The sequence below is a fragment of the Piliocolobus tephrosceles genome, chromosome 4, assembly GCF_002776525.5.
Source record: "Piliocolobus tephrosceles isolate RC106 chromosome 4, ASM277652v3, whole genome shotgun sequence".
In the NCBI taxonomy this organism is placed as follows: Eukaryota; Metazoa; Chordata; class Mammalia; order Primates; family Cercopithecidae; genus Piliocolobus; species Piliocolobus tephrosceles.
This window is the reverse complement of record NC_045437.1, coordinates 72904954-72931517: the sequence shown is the minus strand read 5'-3', so window position 1 is coordinate 72931517 and position 26564 is coordinate 72904954. Positions and strand designations below refer to the sequence as shown.

Below are 26564 nucleotides of genomic sequence, written 5' to 3'. Positions count from 1 at the left end.
CAATAAAATGATGGGAGGCAGAGGTGAGAGAAAGTTGTTTCTTTCCCTGCGCTGTTGGTATCTTTCGAATGCATCTTGTCTAGCCTTCAGTGATTTTTCTTCTTCCTGCCACCTTTGCAGTTTTTGGTTCAGGTTTTCCTGATGTTCTAGCCCTGATCACAGATCCCCAGGGAACCACCCTCTTCCCACTGCCCCCAATACCAGTCTGCCCCCCTCTGCAGACCTGAATTACTTCAAGGGGAAGTCGATTAATGGCTTATGTTAATGAAAGAAGCTTTTCACTTAGTCTGAGCTCTATGAGGGATCATTAGGAAGGGGAGGGGGAGGCAGGGGGGCCTCAGGGGAGTTAGGACATCTCTGAATATAATGATTAGTAGAAACAAAAGCTTTCCCTTCCTGGGGGCCCCAAGCTATGGCTTGCCTGAAAATGCCTATAATAAGTAACAAGAATAAACCTCTAACGAGGCAGTTAAAAAAGGAATATTGTCTAAATATGGGATTTATTCCTGGCTTCTGATCATTGGCTGCAAGTCTACAAGGAAGGTTCAGATTTCAAAGAAGACGTGTAAAAAGGACGAGCCTGGGGGAAGGGGAGCCCGAGAGGCGAGAAGGTCATGTAGCTGACAGCGGGCCCATGGGAATGTCCTGGCTGACCTCTTTCTTCCAAGCCCAGGCAGATTCCAGAGATAAAATGAGCAGCCAAACAACCACAGGGAGATGGTCTGTCTGTGAGAAGGCCCCTCAGGAGTGCAGGCAGGCTGTGATTTTACAGCGAGCTAGGAGCGCATTGGGCAGTGGGCCAGCCCTGGGGAAGCTAGAGGGACAAACCCTCTTTGGGGATGCCAGCTGGGAAGCTGAATGTCAACTGTGGGGCAGGTGAGGTGGGGGTCCTGGCGGGCCGGTCCCACAGAAAAGAGGTACCAGAAAGAGGCACCATTTTGTATTTCCAAATAGCTCTAGGTGTGAATTTCTTCCTAATTTGCAATTTACAATTTAGGTATCCACTGGCAATCTCTAGACTAGAGACAGTGTGGGTAAGTGGCAGAATCAGGTAGGCAGACAGTTTTTAAGAAGCAGCTTTGTTTCCTTGGAGCTGCTGACTGGCAAGACCAAGGGCAGCTGAAGGAGTGGGAGTGGTAAATGGAGGCAGAAGCTCTCTCTCCCATCTCTGATATTCAAACATTCTGAACCACGTGCCACAATCACAGACACTGTTACAGTCCTTTTTCCTCACACTCTTCAGAGGTTTAATTGGGCTTTCTGACAAAAATCTTGCTTATGCAGCTCACTCAGATTTTTGCTGCTAATTGCAGAGCTTTTATTTTTCTTGTCAGCAGAGTCACCTTAATTGTCTTGCCCCAAAGAGCCCCACCCAGCCCTGTTTGGTACCACATGGTTTTCTTTGAAAGGCTCTGCTATAACAGCGAGAATTACTGGGTGTCCTTTTCTAAGTAAACAGGAAATATCACTGTGTTAGAAAAAAAAAAAAAAAAAGAATCCCTCTTCTCAGCACAAATGCAATAATGTGCCGACTTATATTTCCTGTTAATGTTAAATTAGGAGCAGGATCTATTTCTTACACCAGCCCAGTCTTCTTAGCTTCTAAACTTTCAATAAGCACAACCCCAGGGAAGCCTGGCTGCCTAGGGCATTTTAGAAATGCTTCCACTGATTTGCGGGAGGCAGTAGCATCACAGTTTGGAAAGATAACAATGCATTAAAACAAACAAACAAACAAACAAACAAAACCTGTGCAAAATCACAAAGGGGCAAGATGGTATGCTTCTAAATTTTATGTCACAGCAAGTGTTTATGTTCTGATACTTGATCACCTTTCTATGTAGGAAAACTCTGAAGCCTTGAGTCAGGAAGGAGAATTGACCCAGGGCAGGAGGAAGAAACGCAGGAAGGATGGCTTTTTTCCCATTACATCAGAACCTGGGTTCGTGTGTCAGGCAGGCGCAGCCCAACGAGTCCTCCACACACGAGCACAGTAGAAGCCAGCAGGATGGGGATTGATTTGGTGATGCTGACCAGAGAGCCGAATATTAAGTTTCCCAAGACGGCTGCTGCCTTGCATAGCGCATTTAAGAAGCCAAAGCCTGTTGCCCTGCAAAGGAAAGAGACATGAACAAGGTTGAGAAAATGCCTTCCACGATTCCAACTTTAGACCGAAAGATCCTAGATTTTCAGTGATCTTCACTCAGATTGTGTTGTATATTGGGAGCAAATCAATGCTTGTTAGCAAATCTGGGAGTAGAGAATCCTAGCTGTTGGTATTGTTCCTCCAGCCCTCTGTTGACTTTCTTACAATGGCTCCCATTGACTCTTATTCTGCCTATAAGTCCCAATGTATTGTGAACAGAAAGAGAGAAAAAATTGTATGGAGTATGAAACATCTCTAGTGGTTTAACGTTGTTGGAAGGAGGGGTCTTTTTCATTTTTTTAGAGATTAGGTCTTGCTCTCTTGCCCAGGCTGGAGTGCAGTGGTGTAGTAATTGTTCACTGCAGCCTCAAATTCTTGGGCTCAAGCAATCTTCCCACCTCAGCCTCCTGAGTAGCTAGGACTACAGATGTGTGCCACCATACACAGCTAATTTTTATTTTTATTTTTGTAGAGATAGGGTCTTGCTATGTTGCCCAGGTGAGTATAGTGGTACAATGATAGCTCACTGCAGCCTCCACCTCACAGGCTCAAGTGATCCTCCCACCTCAGCCTCCATGAGTGGCTACCTGGGACTACAAGTGTATACTGCCATGCTCAGCTAATTTTTATTTTTATTTTTGTAGAGATGGGGAATCCCCCTATATTGCCCTGGCTGGTCTTGAACTCTTGGGCTTAAGCAATCCTCTTGTCTTGGCCTCCCAAAGTGCTGGGATTACAGGTATGAGCCACTATACCCTTCAGGAAGGGTCTCTTAAATCAAACTTTATTTCTACTCTATCCAAACTCTTCTCTCAGGAACAAAACAGGCATAACGCAGAGTTCCTTAGAGAGAGGCAGGTCACCTCTGCTCAGTGTGGAAAAAGCTGGGCTACCTCCTCTTATCTCAGGCAAAGGGTGGAGAGGGTGATATAGAAAAATTGAGCAGTTTCTCATCTCTTTACAAGAGTGACTTGTTATTTTGTTTTGTAAATTCCCATGATTTCAGAAACATCTATGTTTAAATGGAAATTTAAATTTCATTCCAAAATTAAAATGTATGACAGGCTGAGCATGGTGTCTTATACCTGTAATCCCAGAACTTTGGGAGGCTGAGGCTGGAGGATTTCTTGAACCCAGAGAGTTTGAGGCCAGCCTGGGCAACATAGCAAGACCTTGCCTCTATTAAATAAATAAAGAGGAAAAAACTGTTTTAAATGCAACAATATATTTAGATTTTTTTACTCCCTATTTTCTTTAATTACTTTATTTTCATGCTAAGTGTTTTATTTTTTATTTATTTATTTTCTATTTTACTTTCAGTTCTGAGATACATGTGCAGAATGTGCAGGTTTGTTACACAGATATACATGTGCCATAGTAGTTTGCTGCACCTATTGACCCATCCTCTAAGTTCCCTCCCCTCGCCCCCCACCCCCCAAACAGGCCCTGGTGTGTGTTGTTCCCCTCTCTGTGTCCACGTGTTCTCATTATTCAACTCCCATTTATGAGCGAGAACAATTGGTGTTTGGTTTTGTGTTTCTGTGTTAGTTTGCTGAGGATAACGGCTTCCAGCTTCATCCATGTCCCTGTAAAAGACATTATCTCATTCCTTTTTTATGGCTGCATAGTATTCCATGGTGTATATGTACCACACTTTCTTTATCCAGTCTATCACTGATAGGCATTTGGGTTGGTTCCAAGTCTTTGCTATTGTAAATAGTGCAGCAATGAACATACATGTGCATATGTCTTTATAGTAGAATGATTTATATTCCTTTGGGTACATACCCAGTAATGGGATTGCTGGGTCAAATGGTATTTCTGGTTCTAGATCTTTGAGGAATCGCCATACTGTCTTCCACAATGGTTGAACTAATTTACATTCAAACCATCAGTGTAAAAGTGTTCCTATTTCTCCACAGCCTCACGAGCATCTATTGTTTCTTGACTTTTTAATAATAGCCATTCTGACTGGCGTGAGATAGTATCTCATTGTGGTTTTGATTTGCATTTCTCTATGATCAGTGATGTTGAACTTTTTTTCATATGTTTGTTGGCCATGTAAATGTCTTCTTTTGAGAATTATCTGTTCATATCCTTTTCCCACTTTTTGATGAAGTTGTTTGTTTTTTTTCTGGTAAATTTGTTTACATTCCTTATAAATTCTGGATATTAGACCTTTGTCAGACGGGTAGATTGCAAAAATTTTCTCCCATTCCATAGGTTGCCTATTCACTCTGATAGTTTCTTTTGCTGTGCAGAAACTCTTTAGTTTAATTACATCCCATTTGTGAATTTTGGCTTTTGTTGCAATTGCTTTTGGTGTTTTCATCATGAAGTTCTTGCCCATGCCTATGTCCTGAATGGTATTGCCTAGGTTTTCTTCTAGGGTTTTTATGGTTTTAGGTTTTACATTTAAGTCTTTAATCCATCTTGAGTTAATTTTTGTATAAAGTGTAAGGAAGGGATCCAGTTTCAGTTTTCTAAATATGGCTAGCCAGTTTTCACAGCACCATCTATTGAATAGGAGATCTTTTCCCCATCGCTTCTTTTTGTGAGGTTTGTTGAAGATCAGAGGGTTGTAGATGTGTGGTGTCATTTCTGAGGTCTCTGTTGTGTTCCATTGGTCTATATGTCTGTTTTGGTACCAGTACCATGCTGTTTTGGTTACTGTAGCCTTGTAGTATAGTTTGAAGTCAGGTAACATGATGCCTCCAACTTTGTTCTTTTTGCTTAGGATTGTCTTGGCTATATGGGGTCTTCTTTGATGCCATATGAAATTTAAAGTAGCTTTTTCTAATTCCGTGAAGAATGTCAGTGGTAGTTGATGGGAATAGTATTGAATCTATAAATTACTTTGGGCAGTATGGCCATTTCTACAATATTGATTATTCCTATCCATGAATATGGAATGTTTTGCCATTTGTTTATATCCTCTCTTATTTCCTTAGGCAGTGGTTTGTAGTTCTCCTTGAAGAGTTCCTTCAAAGCCCTTGTAAGTTGGATTTCCAGGTATTTTATTCTCTTTGTAGCAATTGTGAATGGGAGTTCACTCATGATTTCGCTCTCACTTGTCTATTGTTGGTGTAAAGGAATGTTTCTTATTTTTGCACGTTGATTTTGTATCCTGAGACTTTGCTAAAGTTGCTTACCAGCTTCCTATTTTCTTTTATTAATTAACGTGCTAGGTCTTACATAAGAAGAGCCCACAGAATTTTCTCAGAAAATTAGGAAGGATGAGGTTATATCCATTGTCTTTCAGATACTATGGAGGTGAAATACTGTGCTATCTTGCCAAGTATTTTTGGTAGCAGGCAGAAACCAAATACTGAGCGGGGGAGCACACCAATGAGCTGATGTAACATTTGGGAAATGAAGTCCAAGAAAATATGACAGAAGAGAATCAACTGTGGGCCTAGGAAGATCTTGTTCACTCTCTTTAAGATATGCAGGTACATAAGTAAGACACATCCCACTTAAGACATTTTTTAAAAAAGAAAAATTTTGTTATCTTTAGTACACATGAACAAGTGATCTTCTAGGCAGAAAAATTATTATTATTTTTGAGATAGGGTCTCACCCATGTCACCCAGGCTGGAGTGCAGTGGTGGAATCTTGGCTCACTGCAGCCTCAATCTACTGGGCTCAAGGGATCCTTCCACCTGAGCCTCCTGAATAGTTTGGACTAGAGACGTGCACCACCATGCCCAGCTAATTATTGTATTTTTTTTGTAGAGATGGGGTTTCATCATGTTGCCCAGGATGGTCTCAAACTCCTGGACTCAAGTGATCCTCCTGCCTTGGCCTCCCAAAGTGCTGGGATTACAGGTGTGAGCCACCATTTCCAGCTGAAACTTAATTTTGTTCATGAGCCTGCATATACCACTGACATCATGAGGGAGTATGAATTTCCTTCTGACTTTATGCTAGTTTACTGTTTTTTGGCCGTCACTGAGTTAAAGGCACATTGAATACAGGACAATTTTTGGATACCTTTTTTTTTTTATCCTAAGAGGGAAACTCATCTTATAAGCTGCAAAATGCAGCACTTAGTACACATCTTTCTTGGATTGATTTATAAATTTGTAAGTGTGGGTTTTTCTTTGACAAGTCATAACTACTCATCACTACTTGTACTGTACCTAATGATAGTTTCCACAATGTGTGTACTCTTCATAACCGAGATATTTATTGTGGTTATTATCCAACCATCCTCCTTTCTGCACCATGGGAAAGGAATAAACGCTCCTCCCTGAGCTGCACAAATCCAGTCTGTGAGTTAGTGCACAGCCAGTGATTTTGTGGGTTAGATCACACCTAATAAAGGGCAGCAGGCACTGATTTTCTTTTTGGCTAAGACACCTAGAAAGTAGAGTATGCAAGCTCCTGAAGTGAGGCAAAGTTGCCAACTGTTTGGAATGTGGGAAGAGTGTGATGGAATCTCTGACTGAAAGAAACAAACTTCTTGAGAAGAGGGTAAGCTAATTTCGTATTCTTCCTCTTCTTTTTTAAAGCAAGAGACTAGTAATGGCAACAACCACTAAAAACATAAGGAGATTTAATGTACTGATAACTACTTTCAAATGAAATTACTTGAGCCTATCTGTTGGGTACCAAAGAAGACTTAAGTATACTAGAATGACCCCATCACCACCTCACCCACCTCCATGACTGTCTTTTTGCTACTTTTTAGAAAAAAAAAAAATAGATGCTTTTGAACAGCTTTAGGTTTACAAGAAAAAAAGTGAACAAAAAGTAGAGTTCTCTTATACCCTCAGTTTCCCCTATTAACTTCTTGCTTTGGTATGGTACATTTGTTACAACTGCTGAGCCAATATTGATACGTTGTTATTAGCCACAGTTCAATTTACATCAGGGCTCACTCTTGGTGTTGTACATTCTGTGGGTTTTGACACATGTATAATGCATGTATCCATTATTACAGTATCATGTAGAATAGCTTTACTGCCCCAGAAGTCCTATGCTCCATCTATTCATTCCTCTCTCCCCCAACCCTGAACAATCACTGACCTTTTTACTGTTTCCACAGTTTTGCCTTTTCCAGAATGTCATAGAGTTGAAACCTCACAGTAGGTAGCTTTTTAAAGACTGACTTCTTTCACGCAAAAAAAAAAAAAAAAAAAAAAAGGAAGACAAGGCTCTTGCTATGTTGCCCAGGCTAGTGTTGAACTCCTGGGCTTAAGCAATCCTCCCACCTCAGCCTCCCAAAGTGCTGGGATTACAGGTATGAGCCACCGCGCCCGGCTTTTCACTTCATTAAACTAACATTTTAGTTTCTAGATTCTAGTGTCATAAACGACCAGATACATTTTGTAGCAGTTAGATAAGCTGTATTCTTCTGGGGAAAATGGCATGTGTGTATGTTGCTGATAAGAAAAAGGAAACCATTTTTCTGTCATGAAGAAGTCTCTCAATGCTTCAATGCTGAAACTGCAGAATGACCCAGATAGGATTTACATCTAGGTTAAAATAACCATATTGTCCCAAGTGACGAACCTCTGGTATAACTCAGAATAGGGTATAAAATGTGGGCAGCTATCTCCTTGTATCACTGAAACTGTACTTGAGGAATGGATGACTTCCTGAGATTCCTGGGCAGACTAAAGGCAGATGTGTTAGGAGCACCTGGTATTTGAGGGTTTTGAAAAGGACGATCAACTCCTTACTTTTTAAGAATCTCCGTTTTCATTACCAAGCAAAGGCAGTTCTTCAGATGAAAATCTGGTGTGGATGCAAAGCACACAGCCTCCGTAAATTAGTGTCGGCATTCAAGAAAACGTGACTACCCTTTCCTTGGAAAAGTAAATTCTTCTTTCAAATATTTGCAGCTGAAGGGTGTAATTTTTCTTTTTTTTCTTTCTTTCTTTCTTTTTTTTTTTTTTCTGAGACGGAGTCTCACTCTGTCGCCCAGGCTGGAGTGCCAGTGGCGCAATCATGGCTCACTGCAGCCTCGACTTCCTGGGCTTAGGTGATTTTCCCACCTCAGCCTCTTGGTAGCTGGGACTAAAAGCTTGCACTGCCACACCCGGGCAATTTTTTGTAGAGATGGGAGTTTCACCATGTTGCCCAGGCTGTTCTCGAACTCCTGAGCCCAAGTAATCGGCCTGCTTCAGCCTCCCAAAGGGCTGGGATTACAGGCGTGAGCCACCACACCCAGCTGGGCATGATTTTTCAATGCAACAGAAACACAGCTATATTAGAAAACAATTCACAAAGTGACTCTCCCTTGGGGTTATCTGTTTATAAAATAAACAGGCTTTTAGTTCATTTACTTTCTGTTCTTACTTAAAGGAAACGGTATTGTTTCTCCAGACACCCATAGTAAGAGTCACCTTGTGCTCATTAAGTCCTTTGAGGGTGGGGAGCTCAGAGCTTGCAGAACCCAGACTTGCTGACTTCTCAGCTGTAGAATGAGCTAATGCACTATTTTTTAGATCAAATATGTTTTCATGCCTTCTTTTAAACAACAAGCACTGAAGGGAAAGAATGAAATGATCTAGTGTCATTCTATTGCTTCATCCTTTGCTCCTCATCTCTTCAGCCAGAAGCCTTTGCTCTCAATTTGTACTCAATCTACTTATTTAAAATTTTAAAATATAAATTATTTCCCCTAAAAGTACCCTGTGACTGCAGCTGCCTTGTTGCTCATTCCATTAAGGTGGCTCTCCTCCCTGCATCATAAACTTCCTTGATCTGAGACACGTGCTGGTATATAGAACTGGTTTGCAGCAGCACTTAGACTCAGCTGATGGGGATGTAGCCACCTCTACAGCTGGACAGTGGCTTCTTCTCTGGGGCCTTCATGATTTATTGTGTTCTAGTTTATTTATATTGTTTCATGCTGTTTTTTTCTTTCTTTCTTTTTGAGATGGAGTCTCACTCTATTGCCCAGGCCGGCATGCAGTGGCATGATCTTGGCGCACTGCCTCCCAGGTTCAAATGATTCTCCTGCCTCAGCCTCCCAAGTAGCTGGGATTACGGGTGCGCATCACCATGCCTGACTAATTTTTGTGTTTTTAGTAGAGACAGGGTTTCACCATGTTGGCCAGGCTGGTCTCGAACTCCTGACCTCATGATCTGCCCTCCTCGGCCTCCTAAAGTGCTGGGATTACAAGTGTGAGCCACCGTGTCTGACCCATTTTATGTTTTAATTGGTGGTGGGGAAAAGAAAACTACTGGCTCCATTCTGGATAAAATGAGGATAATTTTTGTCATCACATCCAGCATCTTTGTGGAGTTTTCTGTCTTTAGTGCAGGGCCAGATGTATTATTATTATTATTTTTTGAGGCTCCTAGGAAGAAGAAAAGGGCATTGAAAAATGGTGGCACTTAGGGCAGTGCCTGGCATGTGGTCGGCACCATGTGACTATTAGCCATTGTTTAAACACTGGCTGAATATCTACCCCACCAACTGGGTGTTCTCTCTCTCCCAGTACTCTCACATCTCCCTAACTTCCCTCATGGTACCCACTCAGGTTTGCCTTAGACACACCCCTAAAGGCTTCTTGAGGGCTAAATGGCTTACATCCCTCCAGCCCCTACATAAATTTCCTACTCCCAAGCAGTTGTTTTCAACCTGGGATTAGGATAGCAATCTGATTGAACCAAAGTGCATGGACACGTATAACCATGCCCTCGCCTAATGGTGCTTAAGCCTGGGTGCATAAGAATCACCTGGAGGAGCTTTCAAACCATAGCGATGTGTTCAATACTGATGCCTAGGGCCACATGCACAGAGATTCTGAATTTATTGCTCTACTGGGGCCCAAGCATTAGTATTTTTTAGAAGCTCCATGTGACATGAATGTGTATCCAGGGTTGAGAATCCTGCTGTCTTCCCAGGGATGTCTGCATTCTTTGAATTGATGTGGGTTTCATATACAAAGGAAATTATAAAAGCAAAACATCTACTCCACCTTTCTCACAAATGGTTTTCATTTCTGAATTCCCTTTAGTGTACTTCCAATCATATAAATCACAGGAAATCAGAGGATTTAGACAATTTTGCTTTCTGCTTTTTTTTTCCCATTCATATTACTGTTGTCTCATATTGATGTTTTGTTTAAAATGAAATGATTTATTTAGCATGGAACCATTATTCTTGTAAACATGCCATTGGCTAATGGGAGCTTTCCAAATTTGGGGTAACATAAATGATACTGCAATTAACATCTTCACATATACGACCTGCTTCCTTTGTGTGTGTTCATTAGGGAATATCAAGCAGCATAAAACATCCAAAGGAAAGTGTTTATGATGTGATGCAGGGGATACTGAGGCCAGCAAAGTAAGTTTTGCACACTGCAGAGGAGAGAGAGAGGGATCCAACCCAAAGGCCTCCCATCCCTTTTTTCTTCTCCCTTCCTACTTAGGCTCTTATTAAACTCCCCTGTTTACTCTGCTTCTCATAGCACAGAGCTTAATTCATTTCACCAGAGGCAGCTTCTCACCTAACCTGAATTGTTTCCTTCTCTTCCAACTCTTACTCAGTTGCCTCAACTTGATTGCCTCCACGCTACCCTTCCCACTCCCCTCCAAGGGCTGGTTTATACCAGTCTTGCACATCTCCTTGTCCAGAATTAGCCTTGTTTAGGGCCAGGTCACCTCTGGGGGAGTGCAGCCAGATAGTCTTTGTAGTCACTCAGCACCACCTCTTCTCAGGACCAGAACAGATGTCTATGATACTTATTAAATGAAAGGCTGAGCTAACAAATTTCCTGAAATCTTCCAAATATGTTGGAAGTAGACTTTTGTAATAGACATTTTAATGGAAATTAGTTGGGTCATATTTGTTTTTTTGATGCCAGACTATCATATTGTTTTTTTCCAGAGGAAAAAAAATGAATTTCATATTCTTAAGTCAGAAAATACTGAATTCAATTGTTTTCTAATCTTCAAAGAAAGAGAAAAGTCTGTCTTACCCTCGTATGTATTTTGTGTGTGTGTGTGTGTGTGCATTCGTGTGCCTGGTTATGTTCCTTAATGAGGGCAAGACGGCATCCTGCACTCCTTCGAGCAGGGCCTTCCTTACACCCAAGTGGAGAAGGACTCACCTACAAGTTGTGGGCTGAGAGAAATCCTTGGGCCCCAAGTAGCCCTTTATCTCCCTCCCATCTCCACCACCATCAAGGGGCTTTCGACTGCTTATTCCTGTCGAAATCAGATATTCTGGGAAGGTAATAATGGGAGCCTTTATGCCTTGTTTATCTGATTAACCTAGCTAGAAAGTGAGGGCCTGGGCCAGAGTAAATAATGATAGAATGACTGAGCACCCCTTGGAGTTCATCTACGGCCAAGGTCATGAACATGGCTGTGCATCCCAACAGCCAGGTGAGCTGCTTAAAAATAGATTCCCACACCTACTGGGAGGGGAGGTAGACATGTCTGTGCTGGGAGCAGCACCACTGAGTCAGACATCTGGGTTTGAGGCTAAGTGATCCGGGACAAGTTACTTCCCCTCTCTGTGCCGCATTTTCCACACCTGAACATGGGGTAAGAATACCTACTCTTACAGGATTGGGATGGAAATTAAGTAAGTTGAGATCATTTAAAATTTCCAGCATAGTGCCCGACCTACCCTCCACTGCACAGATGAGGAAACCAAGGCTCAGAAGGGTGAAAGAGCTTTTCCAAATTATCCAGCTATTTTTCTGGCAGTGACTACACCTGAATTCAGTGACTCCTAGATCAGTGCTTTCCTCCACTCTGTTGATGAAGTAGAGGGAGAGGAGGAGGTAGATCTCTGATAGGCAATGCTTTATGAGGAACGGGGAGCTGACAGCTGAAGGATCAGGAGGTCTCAGGCTGTGATGGAAGAAGTGGAGAGGGACCCGAAGGACAGGAGAGAGAGGACTGAAGATCAGTGCTCTAAATTCACTCCTGACACTGCTCTAAATTCTCACACTGGAGAGTGGGAAGGCTGGACCCCATACCGGGAGGAAAACTACTATCTATAGCCAAATTAACTCTCCTTTCCTCTCCTCTCCTCTCCCCTACTCTCCTCTCCACTCCTTTCCTCCCCTCCCCTCCCCTCCTCTCCTCTCCTCTTTTTTTGAGACAGAGTCTCACTGCGTCGCCCAGGCTGGAGTACAGTGGCGCAATCTCTGCTCACTACAAGCTCCGCCTCCCGGGTTTGTGCTATTCTCCTGCCTCAGCCTCCCAAGTAGCTGGGACTACAAGTGCCTGCCACCACGCCTGGCTAATTTTTTTGTATATTTAGTAGAGACAGAGTTTCACTGTGTTAGTCAGGATGGTCTCGATCTCTTGACCTCTTGATCTGTCCACCTCAGCCTCCCAAAGTGCGGGATTATAGGCGTGAGCCACTATGCCTGGCCCAAATTAATTTTCAAATGCATATTTCATTCATTCATTCATTCATTCATTCACCAAGAGTTATGGCAGTAAATAAGGAAGACAATGTCCTGCCCTCAAGGAGCTAACATTCTAGTGAGCTAAACAAGTAAACATGCAACCCAACATCCTCTCATCATAAGGTCTGGGTGATAATTTGCTTTAAGTACTTCAGTATAAACAATATGATAAAGAAATTATCTCTAATGCATACCCATATAATTTATTTATTTATTTATTTTTTATTCATTCATTTATTTATTTTTTGAGACAGACTCTCGCTCTGTAGCCCAGGCTGGAGTGTAGTGGTGCGATCTTGGCTCACTGCAAGCTCCGCCTCCTGGGTTCACACCATTCTCTTGCCTCAGCCTCCCAAGTAGCTGGGACTACAGGCACCCGTCACCACACCCGGCTAGTTTTTTGTATTTTTAGTAGAGACAGGGTTTCACCGTGTTAGCCAGGATGATCTTGATCTCCTGACCTCATGATCCGCCTGCCTCAGCCTCCCAAAGTGTTGGGATTATAGGTGTGAGCCACCGTGCCCGGCTGCATACCCATATAATTTAAAGCACATGAATCAAGAATCAACAGGCCAGAGATGGTTACTTAATGCTTTAAAGATCATTTTATAAATCTGCATGAGAAGGTTTGTTAATAACAATGGAGACGATTTTTTTCACTGGTGATATGAGTGCTGTTCTGTATAAGCAACGATTGGAAAGAATGTTCTGCCCTTAGCCTAATGAACATACAAGCGTCCTCCAAGCCCCGCACCTTCAAGTTGGTGAAATGGTACTCCTGGTCTAGACTCCAGATTCTAGAGCCCCCTTATCCTGCACCCCTCAATTAAAGGGGGATTCCCTTGTTTGGCTGGCTCACAAGTCTGGTGGCCCTGCTGTCAGCATATCAGCATGTGGCCCTTTCATGCGAGGGCTTGCTCAGTACCCAAGGACAGCGAGATGGACTTCCTTGGAACTCAAAAACAGAATTTATGACTGTTTTTGTGCCTGTACATTTGGCAGGATTTGCTTCCATTGTAATATATTGCCTGGTGGCAAGGTTGTGGGAGCAGGAAGCATGTATTCCCCACCCCCTCACTTCTAACTACCAGAGACAAAAAGAATCTGACATTTGCTGGATAGCCAAAGCATAAACATATATAATATAATGATAAGGCGTATAAAGAAAAATCAAGCAGAGCAAAGGGCCAGGGATAGAGTGGATTACATAGGTTGGTTAGTTGCGATAGCTGAAAGATTCCCTGTACCAAAACCTTCACAAATAAGTGAGATATTTATCTTTATATTAGATGTAGAATGTATTCAAGAAAGAATGAACGAAACTGCCATTATAGAATACCAGATGATGATAGTGAAGAGAATTCTAGAGCTAGAAAGGCCCTGAGATACTATTTATTTCATTCTCCTCATTTAAATCTCAAATAATCCAGGCCCAGTTATGCTGCTGGTCTCTCCCTGAGGTCATACAGCCAGTCAGTAAGCAATCCAAGATGACACACCTTCGGGACTGAAGAATGGGGAGGAAACAAGAGAACTTTATCAAAACAAGGACAGTCCAAAGGCAGGGGCTTGGATTGCTTAGTTCTTGGAAAATGTTTTGATTTTAGCTCATCAAGGAAGAGACCAATCCCACTGCACTTGGTGAAGGCAGCAGCTGCCCAGGACTCTCAGGGATTGGCAGGTGTGAACAATCAGATCCTCAAATCCTTTCTGAGGTCATGTCTGAAACTGTGCATGCATAAGTGGGAAAGAAAAAGGAAGAAGGTTGGCAGAGAAAGGCAGGAACATGTGGCCAAAGGACACCATGAGACAGTCTTGCCTGGCTCTGGGAGTCTGTGCAGAGTTGGAGGATGGCCCTGAGAGCTTGGGCTGTATCTCACAAGGTGTGCGCTCCTGGCCCCGAGCTCCATGGAGGAGGGGTAAAAATGCCCTGATGGCCGGGCACGGTGGCTCACGTTTGTAATCCCGGCAATTTGGGAGGCCGAGGCCTGCAGATCACTTGAGGTCAGGAGTACGAGACCAGCCTGGCCACCATGGTGAAACCCTGTCTCTACTAAAAATACAAAAATTAGCTGGGTGTGGTGGCGGGCGCCTGTAATCCCAGCTACTCAGGAGGCTGAGGCATGAGAATCACTTGAATCGGGAAAGTAGAGATTGCAGTGAGTGGAGATTGTGTCTTTGTACTCCAGCCTGGGTGACAGAGTGAGACCCTGTCTCAAAAAAAAAAAAAAAAAAAACAAAAAACCAAAAAGTGGCCCCTGAGCCATAAGCACACAGGAGGTGTGAGCAGGGGACTTGGCCACAGCCACATGGTGGCAGGAGAAAGTCAACACCTGGACGCAGAAAAACATGAAGGCCAAAACCTGGAACCAGAATGAGCTAGAACAAGGCCTACACCGTGTGAGCTACATTTATGACTTTTGAGAGGTTTACAACTTTCACAAACGAGGGAGAGAAAAATAGGGACCACGATGGATGGAAAAAAAAAATCCATTTCAACCTGTCATTACATATACTTTCCTTTTGAAGATTTCAAAAGATGAGGTAAAATTGACTTATTTAGTTAGGGTATTGAGGGGAGCTCATCAGCACAGACTAAACCCAAAAAATGAAATGCATCTTCTGTTGGTGTTCTCAGTTCTACCGCAAAGAGGGTTGAAAGTAATTTTGCTGGTGGCAGGGACTGGGGACGGAGAAATGAGGGAAAAGGAAGCTTCCCCACACCAATATGTTAGATGGTTGGGGCTTCCTTTCAGATTTACGGCAAGCTGGAAAATCTGTTCTATGTCTGGCTTATGTCACATTCATATTTCATGTCTGTTAGAAGAATCTCACGCCACATCAGTTGCCTGTGATCTGTATTAAATATAATAGGCTCTCTGCTTATCTTTGACATAGGTGAGGGGCTGACGTAGAAATTGTCAAAAGACTATACAATGACTTATATATTCAATAATGGCTCAAACTTCAATGGTCTATCTTTTGCCCTGATCTTCATTTCTTTCCTCATAATACTTCTCAAAGCCATCTTATCTTTCCAGCCTCACAATCAGGGACAAATTCCTGACTGCAACATTTGCTTTTCCATCTTCCCACTTCACCTCACTCATCCCTGCAGAAGCACAAGTATTCCTCGCTCCTTCAAGGCCACATCTAAGAATTAAGAGCCTTGGGGGGAAGGGTACTGCATCGACCACTGCATCTCAATCATTGTGGCAGATGTACCAGAGCACTGGGAAGTTGGCCTTGGCAAGAATCTCAAGCTATTACTACAGAGTTGGGAAGAAGGTTTAGGATCAAGATAGAGGTGACTGGTCGAGGTGAGTGCATGAGCAGAGAGGTGCCTTCAACTTCCACTGCAGACAGTTCTGACATCGTGCCTCTACCTGAGGCGAGTTCTAGCCCCGGGCAAGTCAGTCAAATGAATGTTATTGAGAACCAGCTGCAAACGATTACTGCCCTACTGTCCTAAGCACAGAGTTTACAGGGAAGTCTAACTTGCAAAGCCTTCTCTCAATGTCACACACCATTTTTGAAGATCAAGACATCTCTTTATTACTTTGACCACTTGCTTCCAAGCTAGTTTTTTTTTTCTGTATTCCACTCTGCCAGCCTGAGTTTCTAGCTCACTGAACTCTTGTCTCCTGGCCTGGTATCCTAACTCTGGTGTCTGTTATTTCTTAGTCCAGATCTGTTACCTCTGGATTTTCTTACCTTGATGGATTTACCCCCAGACTCCAACTCTTGCCTCTCAGACTTGTTATGTCTATGGAGGACTTTGTTTTCTGTTTCCTTGGATTTGAACTATTCCAGGCCTCTCTCTTAAACATATTTTCAGAATCTAACCACTTTCTCACCACCTCCACTGGCACACTTATCTCTTGCTACAATTCTTGCAGTGGCCTTCATAAGTCAGTTCATGTCACTCATCTGCCCCAAACCCTCCATTGGATTTCATTTTACTCAGCAAGAAGACCAAAGCCCTTTTAGTGTCCACTCTGACCCCATGGCTTCTTACCCTCCACCTTGGTCATTCTGCTCCAGCCAGACAAGCTTTGCCTCTCTTCCAACTGGTCTCTCACACTCCCGCCTCAGGACCTTTGCACCTGCTGTTGCCTCTGCTGCGAATGCACTCTCCCCAGATATCTGCTTGGTCTTTGCTCAAATGTCACTTTTACAGTCACATCCCCCTAGACCATCCTATATCAGTTGTAACTCTCCTTACCCCAGCATTCTCTATGCCCCATGCAGCTTTATTTTTCTCTATCGCACTTAACACCATCTAATATACTACATCTACTTTACTTATCTGTTTATTGACTGTCTTCCCCAGACTATTATAGAATATAAGCTCTATTGGCTGGGAATGGTGGCTCACACCTGTAATCCCAGCACTTTGGGAGGCCGAGGTGGGAGGATCACCTGAGGTCAGGAGTTTGAGACCAGCCTGACCAACATGGAGAAACCCTGTCTCTACTAAAAAAAAATACACAATTAGCTGGGCGTGGTGGCGCATGCCTGTAAGCCCAGCTACTTGGGAGGCTGAGGCGGGAGAATCACTTGAACCAGGGAGGCAGAGGCTGTGGTGAGCTGAGATCTCACCATTGCACTCCAGCCTGGGCAACAAGAGCGAAACTCTGTCATAAAAACAAAATACAAAAAATAAAAAAAAACAAACAAACAAAGAATATAAGCTCAATCAAGGCAAAACGTTGTCTGTTTTGTTCACTGCTGTCTCCCAATGACTAGAATAGTTCCTGGCAATGATATGCATTCCATAAACATTTTTTTGAATGAATTAGTGAATGACCTCTCTATCCCCAGCTCAGGTATCTTTCTGGCATCCAAGCAAAAATATTCAAATGCTGATCGGACAGCCCCAGGTTGATGTAAAAACTCAACATGTCCAAAATGGAACTTATTACCTTCTTGACCACAGCCCAGACCCACTGTCCCTCCTGTGTCCCAGCCTCAAAATGCCATCATGCTCCTGCAGGTGGTTTTTAAAATTAAAAAACATAAACAAGGGCATCTGCATTCACTCAACTGCACATGCAGAAACTGGAATCATCTTTGACAACCTCTTTTCTTCCCCCTAACTTCTAATCAAGCACCAAGTTTTGTTGAATCTATCCATAAATATCTGTGAACATGTTGTGTGTTGACTTCTCCCCTTTCCAACCTACATTTTTCTAGTCCACAGCACCATCTTAAGTGTCTTAACCAGCCTCCCTGCCTTCTTTCTGGCCATTAGAGGGAGCTCTCTAAAGGCCAAGAATGATCTTGTCCTTTTCTCAAAGTTCAAAATCTCCCCATCCCCACACAATAAGGCAATGTGAAAGAGTCTTCACGACTTGTTCTTTGAGTAACTCTTTTACTTCCAGAGCTTGTTATCTGGTATTTGCTCTAACTGAAATGTTCTTTCCATCTTTTTGACTGGCTATCACCTATCAGTTCTCAATTAAACGTTACTTCTTTCAAGAAACCCTCTCTGGTGCGCTGAGCATCATGCACTTCCCACATAATAACCCTGACCACACTATATTATAGCTGAAGTTTACTTTGCTTATGAGAATAAAGACTACAACTGATTTACTCATGGTTGTATCATAGGCGCTCAAAAAAATAGTTGCTGAGTAAATAAATGAATGGTATTAAAATTCACATTGAGATGGACTAGATATACTTTTCTTATTCTTCTTGATAAGTACAACAAAATATCCTGAACATTATATATAAAACAAACAGAACAAGACTGAAAGAGAAAAAAGACGGAACTGCTAGGGAGCTTGGGGATGGGGAGTTCCCTGCGTTTGCTTTCTGCTCCATAGATTTCAGACTTGGAACTGAACGAGTTGGCAACCCAGAAATGCCAATAGGCACAGACAAAGAAAAGCCCCAACCAAAGCCTGCTCTCTCTAGCCCAAGGACCAGGAAAAGGGCAGTCTAGCAAGATAGAAAACTTTTAGATAATAACCTCTCTCCTCAGACCAAACACCAGGAAAAAATTGTAGCTCAACTGCCAGCTAATCAGCAAAGGTCTGGTGGTAGCCTAGACTTCCACCCTCGTGAAACTAACAAGATCTGTGAACACTACCATTGGGGTGGTATCAGAGAAGGGTAAGTAAGGAGCTGGGACTTTCATCCCTGCTGGGTGGTAATGAGCTCCTCCTTCCCTCCCTCCCATGGTATCCATGATCAGGAAGGGAGTGTGAACTCCCAACCCTCCCAGCACTAATGAGAATGCCCACTCTTGGATGTCGCTGGAGTTTAAGTGGAGTACCTGGACTCCTACCTCCACCTGGTAATAATAAGGCAATGCCTCCCCTTCTCTTGCCAGAGAGGAGTCAGAGAAAACCAACTCAAGCAAAAGGCTTAAATAAGATCCAAATTCTCATAACATAATATGAAAATGACTGCTTCCAATCAGAAATCACTTGTCATACAAATAAACAGGAAGATTTCAAACAGAATGAAAAAAGACAATCAATAGATGGCAACACTGATATGAGAGAGATGTTAGAATTATCTGATGAATATTTTAAAGCAGCCATAATAAGGCTTCAATGACCAACTATGAACACACTTGAAACACATGAAATTTAGAAAGCATCACGAAAAAAATAGAAAAAATAGAAAGCCCTTGCAAAGAAGAAGAAATAAAGAAGAACTAAATGAAAATTTTAGAACTGAGAAATATGATAACCAAAATAAAAAGCTTAGTGGTTAGGCTCAACAGCAGAATGGAGGAGACAGAGGAAAGAACCAGTGAACTGGAAGACAGAACAAGGGAAACCATCTAAAGTGAAGAACAGAGAAAACAGACTAAATCAGGGACCTGTGGAACGATAACAAAAGATCTAATATTTATGTTACTGGAGTTCAGGCAGAAGAGAAAAAGGGCAGCACTGAAAAAGTATTCAAATAGTTAAAGTTTATGGGAGGTCATTGTTTTGGGCTAGTCTCCTGCACTAGGCCACTGCAGACCAGAACTAAACAGAATGGAGTCACTTGTGCTAAGTGCCACCTAATCAAATTGAACTTTGAAAAGAGCCAGTTTTCCAAAAAACAGTTGATTCCGGTCAACCCGAATGAGCATAATAAGGAAGTCCCCTCTGTTTTAGCCCTTTGAAAGGACTATCTGCTTTTTGTTCTCTGTATCTGCTCTCTTTAGCCCTTTTCTGCCTATGAAGCCAACTTTCTCTGCTCAGCTCATTAGAGCACTCATCCCATTTTATAGAGTGAGGTATTGCCTGCTTCTAGAATAGCAGATAAAAGTCAACTAGATCTTTACACTGAATTTGTTGTAATATTGTCTTTTGACAAAATAAATAATGGCTGAAAACCTCGTAAATTTGGCAAAAACTGTAAACCTACAGATTCAAGAAGCTGAGCAAACCCCAAACATAGTAAACCCAAAGAAATCCATGTCAGGCAAAGAAAAAATCTGAAAAGCAACCAGAGGAATCAGTAATTTATACCTATTGGGAAAAAAATACTTAAGACTGTAGATCCCCCTCTACAAATATGGTACCTGTTTTTAGAATTCCCACAACAGACTCAGCAGTAACCCCTCACTTGCCCCAGAGAACAATGGATCTTCTCCATCTTTTAAATATTGGCTTCTCTGAATAATAGGAGAAAGCTAAATGTCATCATTGCTTTAATTTGTAATTAATTTTTACTGTTAGTGAAGCTGAGCATTTTTATATGCTAAGTGTTTGCTGACATTTCTTTATGAATTTCCCATTTATATATTCAGGTTATTAATTCATTTCTGTTTCAACCCCCTCCTGCCCTCAATTTATCATTTATATGTGCCTATGATATTTTTTGCTGTATAGAATTTACATTTTGTTTTACCCAGAGAATTATTTTAACCTTCTCCCTGATGGCTTCTGGTTTTGAGGTCATGCTAGCAGCTAAGGTTTTAGGGAATGTAGATTTGTTTTTGATTTGCTGTCCAGGGGTACAGTTTCCCATCTTTTGCATAGCTAAATCCACTGAAAAATAAATTGTTACACTTTAGTAATAATCTCCAGCCTTAAATGTATGTTGTAAGTAAAGAATAAATATTTGGTCTTTATCCTCAGTTCCCAGCATAGAGCTCCTAAAACCCTTGGATAAGTGTGTCTTTTGGAGCCTGGCACAAGGGGTCATACCTATAATACCAGCTACTCCAGAGGCTGAGGCAGAAGAATTGCTTGAGGCCAGGAATTTGAAACCAGCCTGGGCAACACAGTGAGACTCCATCTCTTAAAATTAAAAAATTAAAAAAAAAATTAGCCTGGCTTGGTGGTGCACATCTGTAGTCCCAGCTACTTTGGAAGCTGATGTGGGAGGATTGCTTGAGCTCAGGAGTATGAGGCTGTAGTGAGCTATGATTGAGTCACTGCATTCCAGCTCTGGTGACAGATTGTAGCTCTGGGCAACAGAGGGAGACCCCATCCTTCCCCCTACTCCACCAAAAGAGTGTCTTTTGTAGGCGAATGAGATGACTCTTGGCTGAGGGATCCTAGATAGCTTCTGGATTGGGCTGGTCTCCAGAAAAACCAACCATATGTCCAGAGGGTTGGAATGTTCCATCCTCCTTCTGCCTCTTTTTATGTCCCTTAAATCATCATGTCCCAATCATTGTGCAAGTGCTCTCTAATCTGGGGTAAAAGCTAGAATGTCACCATGCATCTATTTAAGACTGCAATTGTTATGCTCATTTTTGATACTGAGGTTTTGAAGAAGAGAGGATGTTGATGGCATTTACAGAATGGAAAAATGGTTGTTTCATTTTTTTTGGCACAGAAAAGTGCTATTCAATAAGTACATCTAGGTTTAATTCCAAAATTTCCTGCCTCTTTAGCAAACGATCTAGGTAGGATAACTTATAAAAGACACAAAATTAATAAAATGGGCATAAGAGAGGGCAAATCAAGATAAGGAAGAGTGCAACAAGTATCTGGATCATGCAGATTTAGCAGAGGCACAGGCTCTCTGCTTCCTGATTGCACAACAGAGAAGGAAATGTGAAGAATTACACAATTTTTATCATATGAAGTGAGGACACATAACAGCTTCTCAAAGCGTGGGTGCAGGAATACAAAATGATTCCTAGAACCCACCCCTGAGATGTTCAGTCTTCATGGTGGACTCTGAGTAGAAGAAGATGTGTCCTATAATGAACAATGTCCTCATTAGTGTTCTCATAGTAGATGCAAATGTAATCCTAATAGAGATTGAATGTGTGCCCCACCCAAATCTCATGTTGGAATGTAATCTCCAATGTCAGAGATGGGGCCTGGTGGGAGATGATTGAATTATGGGGGCAGATTTCTCATGAACGGTTTAGCACTATGCCCTTGGTACCGTCCTTGCAATGGTGAGTGAGTTCCTGTGAGATATGGTCGTTTGAAAGTGTGTGGCACCTCCCCTCGAGCTCTCTTGTTCCTACGAGTGATGTGCCTGCTCCCCCTTTACATTCTGCCTGATTGGAGGTTTCCTGAGGCCTCCCCAGAAGCAGATGCCACTATACTTCCTATGCTTCCTGTACAGTCTGCAGAACCATGAGCCAATTAAACCTCTTTTCCTATAAATTGCCCAGTCTTGGGTATTTCTTTATAGGAATGCAAGAACAAACCAATACAAATCCCTAGTAAAATCAAAGGTATAATATTAGAGGTATAAGTCTGTAATGTGGTTGATAAACGTGGCTTGCAAGTGTTATAAATTTCATAGCACTTAGAATATACCTTAAATTATGTTGCCCAAAGATAATTTTGACTGGCATTTTGGCAGGAGTTGGTCGTTCAATGGCTCAAGAGGGGCCTGGACTCATTGTTCCATTCTGATCATTAAGGCCAGATTCTAGAAACTGGGCAGGAAGTTGGCGGTGCTAACATTCTCTGATGAAAATTACAGTTCTGCTATGGTTTGAATGTTTGCACACCTCCAAAATTCAAGTTGAAACTTAATTCCCCATTGCAACAGTATTAAGAGAGGGGGTCCTTTAGGAGATGATTAGGTCATGATGGCTTCTCCCTGGTGAATGGGATTAAGGCCCTTATAAAAGAGGCTTCACACAGTGTTTGGCCCTACTTGCCCTTCTGCCTTCCACCATGTGAAGACACAGTGTTTGTCCCCTCTGAAGGACTCAGCAACATCTGGAAGCAGAGAGTAGCTCTCACCCGACACCAAACCTGCCTTGGTCTTGAACTTGCCAGTCTCCGGAACTGTGAGAAAATGAATTTCTCTTCTTTATAAACTACTTAGTCTCAGGTACTTTCTTAGAGCAACACAAAAGAATGAAGTAAAGCACAGCCTCTAGCCAGAATTTTTGTGTCCTATTCCTGTATTCTTGTATTCTATCCTGTCTCCATGGGGAGATGAGGCTATAGAGTATCTCAACACAAACTGGTTGGGATTTTCCTCTAATAGCTAAGTTAGAGATCAGTGGAGACCTCCTAATGCAACCCACAGAAACATGGAAAAGGTGGAAGAGGTTTTAGCCTGAAACATTTTCAGATACCCACTAATTAGCTCATACTAGTGAATTTACCATGGCCATGGCCATGCTGCTCTGGAGCACAAGTCATCTTCTAGATCACCAAAGGAAATGACTTCCTGTGATTATCTGATGACATCTACTTAAGTGCTGGAGAATGTCTGCCAGCAACAGCGTGACCGCAGTGAGAATGCACCTGGCAGACCTTCGCGTTATCGTGCTGGTGTGCACGGAGGTGTTTTCCCACATGCTGCTCCCAGACAATGACTGGACGTGACAGGACTATTACTGCAGGCTGCTTCCTGGGTCACACAGGACTCCTCTGAGGCTGATGTTGTCATGACCCCTGGGTCTCCAACAGCCTTGCCAAACCTTCCTTAGATTACTGGATAGTCTGGGAGGTTCCACCCAAATGCGCCTTCCTCCCTCCTTCACTTAGGCTTAGAGTTGCATTGCAGCTCTCCCATACTTCATTCCCTCCCTCTCCGTCTTCTCTCACACAGTCATTTCCTCTAATAACATTTTTGCATGTTTAATCCCATCCTGGCATCTGCTTCATGGAGGACCTGAAATTGTTTTTATTTCAATTGATATTTAACCTTTCTGACAACAGAAACACGGTAGGTCTGTGCTTCTCACAGGAAGGACCTGACCAATTTCAATTTATGAGGGTTTTTTTTTTTTTTTTTTTTTTTTTGAGACGGAGTCTCGCTCTGTCGCCCAGGCTGGAGTGCAGTGGCCGGATCTCAGCTCACTGCAAGCTCCGCCTCCCGGGTTCACGCCATTCTCCTGCCTCAGCCTCCCAGGTAGCTGGGACTACAGGCGCCGCCACCTCGCCCGGCTAGTGTTTTTTTGTATTTTTTTTAGTAGAGACGGGGTTTCACCGTGTTAGCCAGGATGGTCTCGATCTCCTGACCTCGTGATCCGCCCGTCTCGGCCTCCCAAAGTGCTGGGATTACAGGCTTGAGCCACCGCGCCCGGCCGAGGGTTTTTTTTTAAGCCAAATTTTTGTATTAGGTGAATATTCATCCTTCTATTCCTTATGACAGAGGGATAAGCAGCTGATTCACCTAAAACAGTATCACACTCTTACAGTATACAAGAAAAAGGAAGGAGGTTATAACCTAGCCTTGCTTTAACATTGAGGGGGTTATTTTATTTTACTATTTATTGTTTGAGGTAGGTTCTCTCTGCTACCCAGGCTGCAGTGCAGTGGCACAATCATGGCTCACTGCAGCCTCTACCTCCTGGGTTCAAGCAATTGAGGGGTTCATTTTAAATGTATAGTGTAATCCACATCTAAGCCCTGTTTGCAGAATGAGAGGTTGATGAAAGAAAGCTCAGTGAAAGCTGCAGAGTCTTAATCTTGCTTTTGGCAGCACCAGCCCTGGCATCCACCTCAGGACCTCGTTCACAAAGACAGAGAATTAACATTTGCTGAATGAATGAAGGCGATGCCGTACAAAGATTGTATGGTTACTTTCAGAGCCTAAATATTTAATAGGTGGGTCACTGAGGGTCTGAACTAGAATATTTGATAAGCAGACATCCAGGGTTGAGAGTCAGATGTTCTGCAGAGAGATGGATGGAAGGGTACCTATAGGGTTCTGCAAGCTCAGTAATAGATGTTGTTGAAGAAGAAATATAAGTTACAGTCAGGACGGGACACACAGAGAATGCACCTCTTTGGGGTCAGTAAAAAAAGGGAAGGAGCCCAGAGGAAGCACTCAAGATCAGTTGCAAATTGATATCCCAAATGTTTTGGCATAGTTCTAGGAAAAAACTCTCCTACATTTCAAAGTCCAGATAATACTGACTCCACCCTCTGGCACAGAGGACTTCTTTGGCAACAGAGCACAGGAGTGTTACATGAAGGCAAAGGCCATTTGTCTTAACTCATGTCAAATGGTAAAGCAGAGCTTCTTTTATTTTAATTTAGTTATTCAAGCTGCTGAAGCTATGGCCAAAAGCCCTAGCCCTTTCTCTGATATGAGACACAGAGTTTCTGTGTTTCCATATTGGGAGCAATTTTTTTTTTCTTTTTTTGAGACGGAGTCTCGTTCCTGTTGCCCAGGCTGGAGTTTAGTGGCACGATCTTGGCTCACTGCAACCTCCGCCTCCCAGGTTCAAGCGATTCTCGTGTCTTAGCCTCCCGAGTAGCTGGGATTACAGGCACCCATCACCATGCCTGGCTAAGTTTTTTGTATTTTTAGTAGAGACAGGTTTTCACCAAGTTGGCCAGGCTGGTCTCGAACTCCAGACCTCAGGTGATCTGCCTGCCTTGGACTCCCAAAGTGCTGGGATTACATGCATGAGCCACCATACCCAGCACAATTGTTTTTTATAACTAGAAATGCGTTGGGCTTTCCTCCAACAAACCAGGAAGGTCAAGAGATACGTTCTAGAGACCTCTTTGTGGTTGCTTAATGCAGAGCTCATGCAGACACATCTGCAAACCTAAGGAAACGACCCTCTAAGGACCGGTTAGCCACTTAAAATGTGGGCCAAGATAGGCTATTAAATTCTAATCCTCTCTGCTTCATTACAGCTTCTTCATATTGTTAGCCTAAAACTAAGTTAAGGACACACTTAAATTCCTTCACTGGCTTCATTGCCCTATTCATTCCTGCTAGTACATATATTCCCCTATATTTTCTTTTTAAAAGATATGAGTGGAATCTACAACTTTGTGAAGCCAGATATTTTTGGATTTTTACTTTCCTGGGGAAATGACAGCTTGTCTTTTTTTTTTGGGATGGAGTCTCACTCTGTTGCCCAGGCTGGATGGAGTGAAGTGGTGCGATCTTGGCTCACCACAACCGCCGCCTCCTGGGTTCAAGTGATTCTCCTGCCCCAGCCTCCTGAGTAACTGGGATTACAGGCACCTGGCACCACGCCTGGCTAATTTTTGTATTTTTAGTAGAGACGAGGCTTCACCACGTTGGCCAGGCTGGTCTCGAACTCCTGACCACAGGTGATCCACCCGCCTTGGCCTCTCAAAGTACTGAGATTACAGGCATAAGCCACCATGCCCAGCCAGTTTGGGTTCTTTTAAAATAATTTTTCAGTGGTCTCACAGGGCTTAGAGTGCCTCTTACTAGAGGCCCATTTCAACATACCTCCGGTCTGTGGGGTACAGTTCCACAGTGACCACGTCAAGAGAGTTCCAGGCCGAGATGGTCAATCCATTGTACAGACACAGCATGCCTATCATCATGGATTCACTGGTGCCAAACCAAAGGAAGAAACAGCTGATGCCCGAAAGCACCATAGAGCCACCTGCCAACAATGCAGACAAAAGGCTGGAATGTTTCCCGTCATCTCAGTAAAGCAAGAACCCTTGGGTCCTTGGGGTTGCTCAAGAAAACTGAATTCTAAGTGGAAGCTGCAGGATGGGCTCCATAAAGCTCAAGAACTGGTGCGTTCACCTGAATGAAAGGCTCTAACTGCCTCTGAACACAGAAAGTACGAAATGCATATCATCTTTTACTCAGCTACTTAAGTGGGAAAATACACATTTTACACATAATTA

General features: G+C 42.8%; 1 protein-coding gene across 2 annotated transcripts in view; it reads right to left on the bottom strand.

Annotated features, from left to right (window-relative positions):
• The window catches only part of SV2C (synaptic vesicle glycoprotein 2C), a 273184-nt gene that overhangs the window by 27115 nt on the left and 219505 nt on the right, over window positions 1-26564 (bottom strand). Inside the window, exons 11-12 of one of the 2 annotated variants that reach the window (XM_023196440.2) lie at window positions 26152-26311; window positions 1884-2110 (exon numbers count right to left, since the gene is read on the bottom strand). In XM_023196440.2, the coding sequence (XP_023052208.2) occupies window positions 1927-2110; window positions 26152-26311 (344 nt within the window). In that variant the 3' untranslated portion in view covers window positions 1884-1926. Of the gene's footprint in view, window positions 1-1883; window positions 2111-26151; window positions 26312-26564 lie in introns of those variants that run through there. The other variant, XM_023196441.3, reaches the window with a different exon arrangement.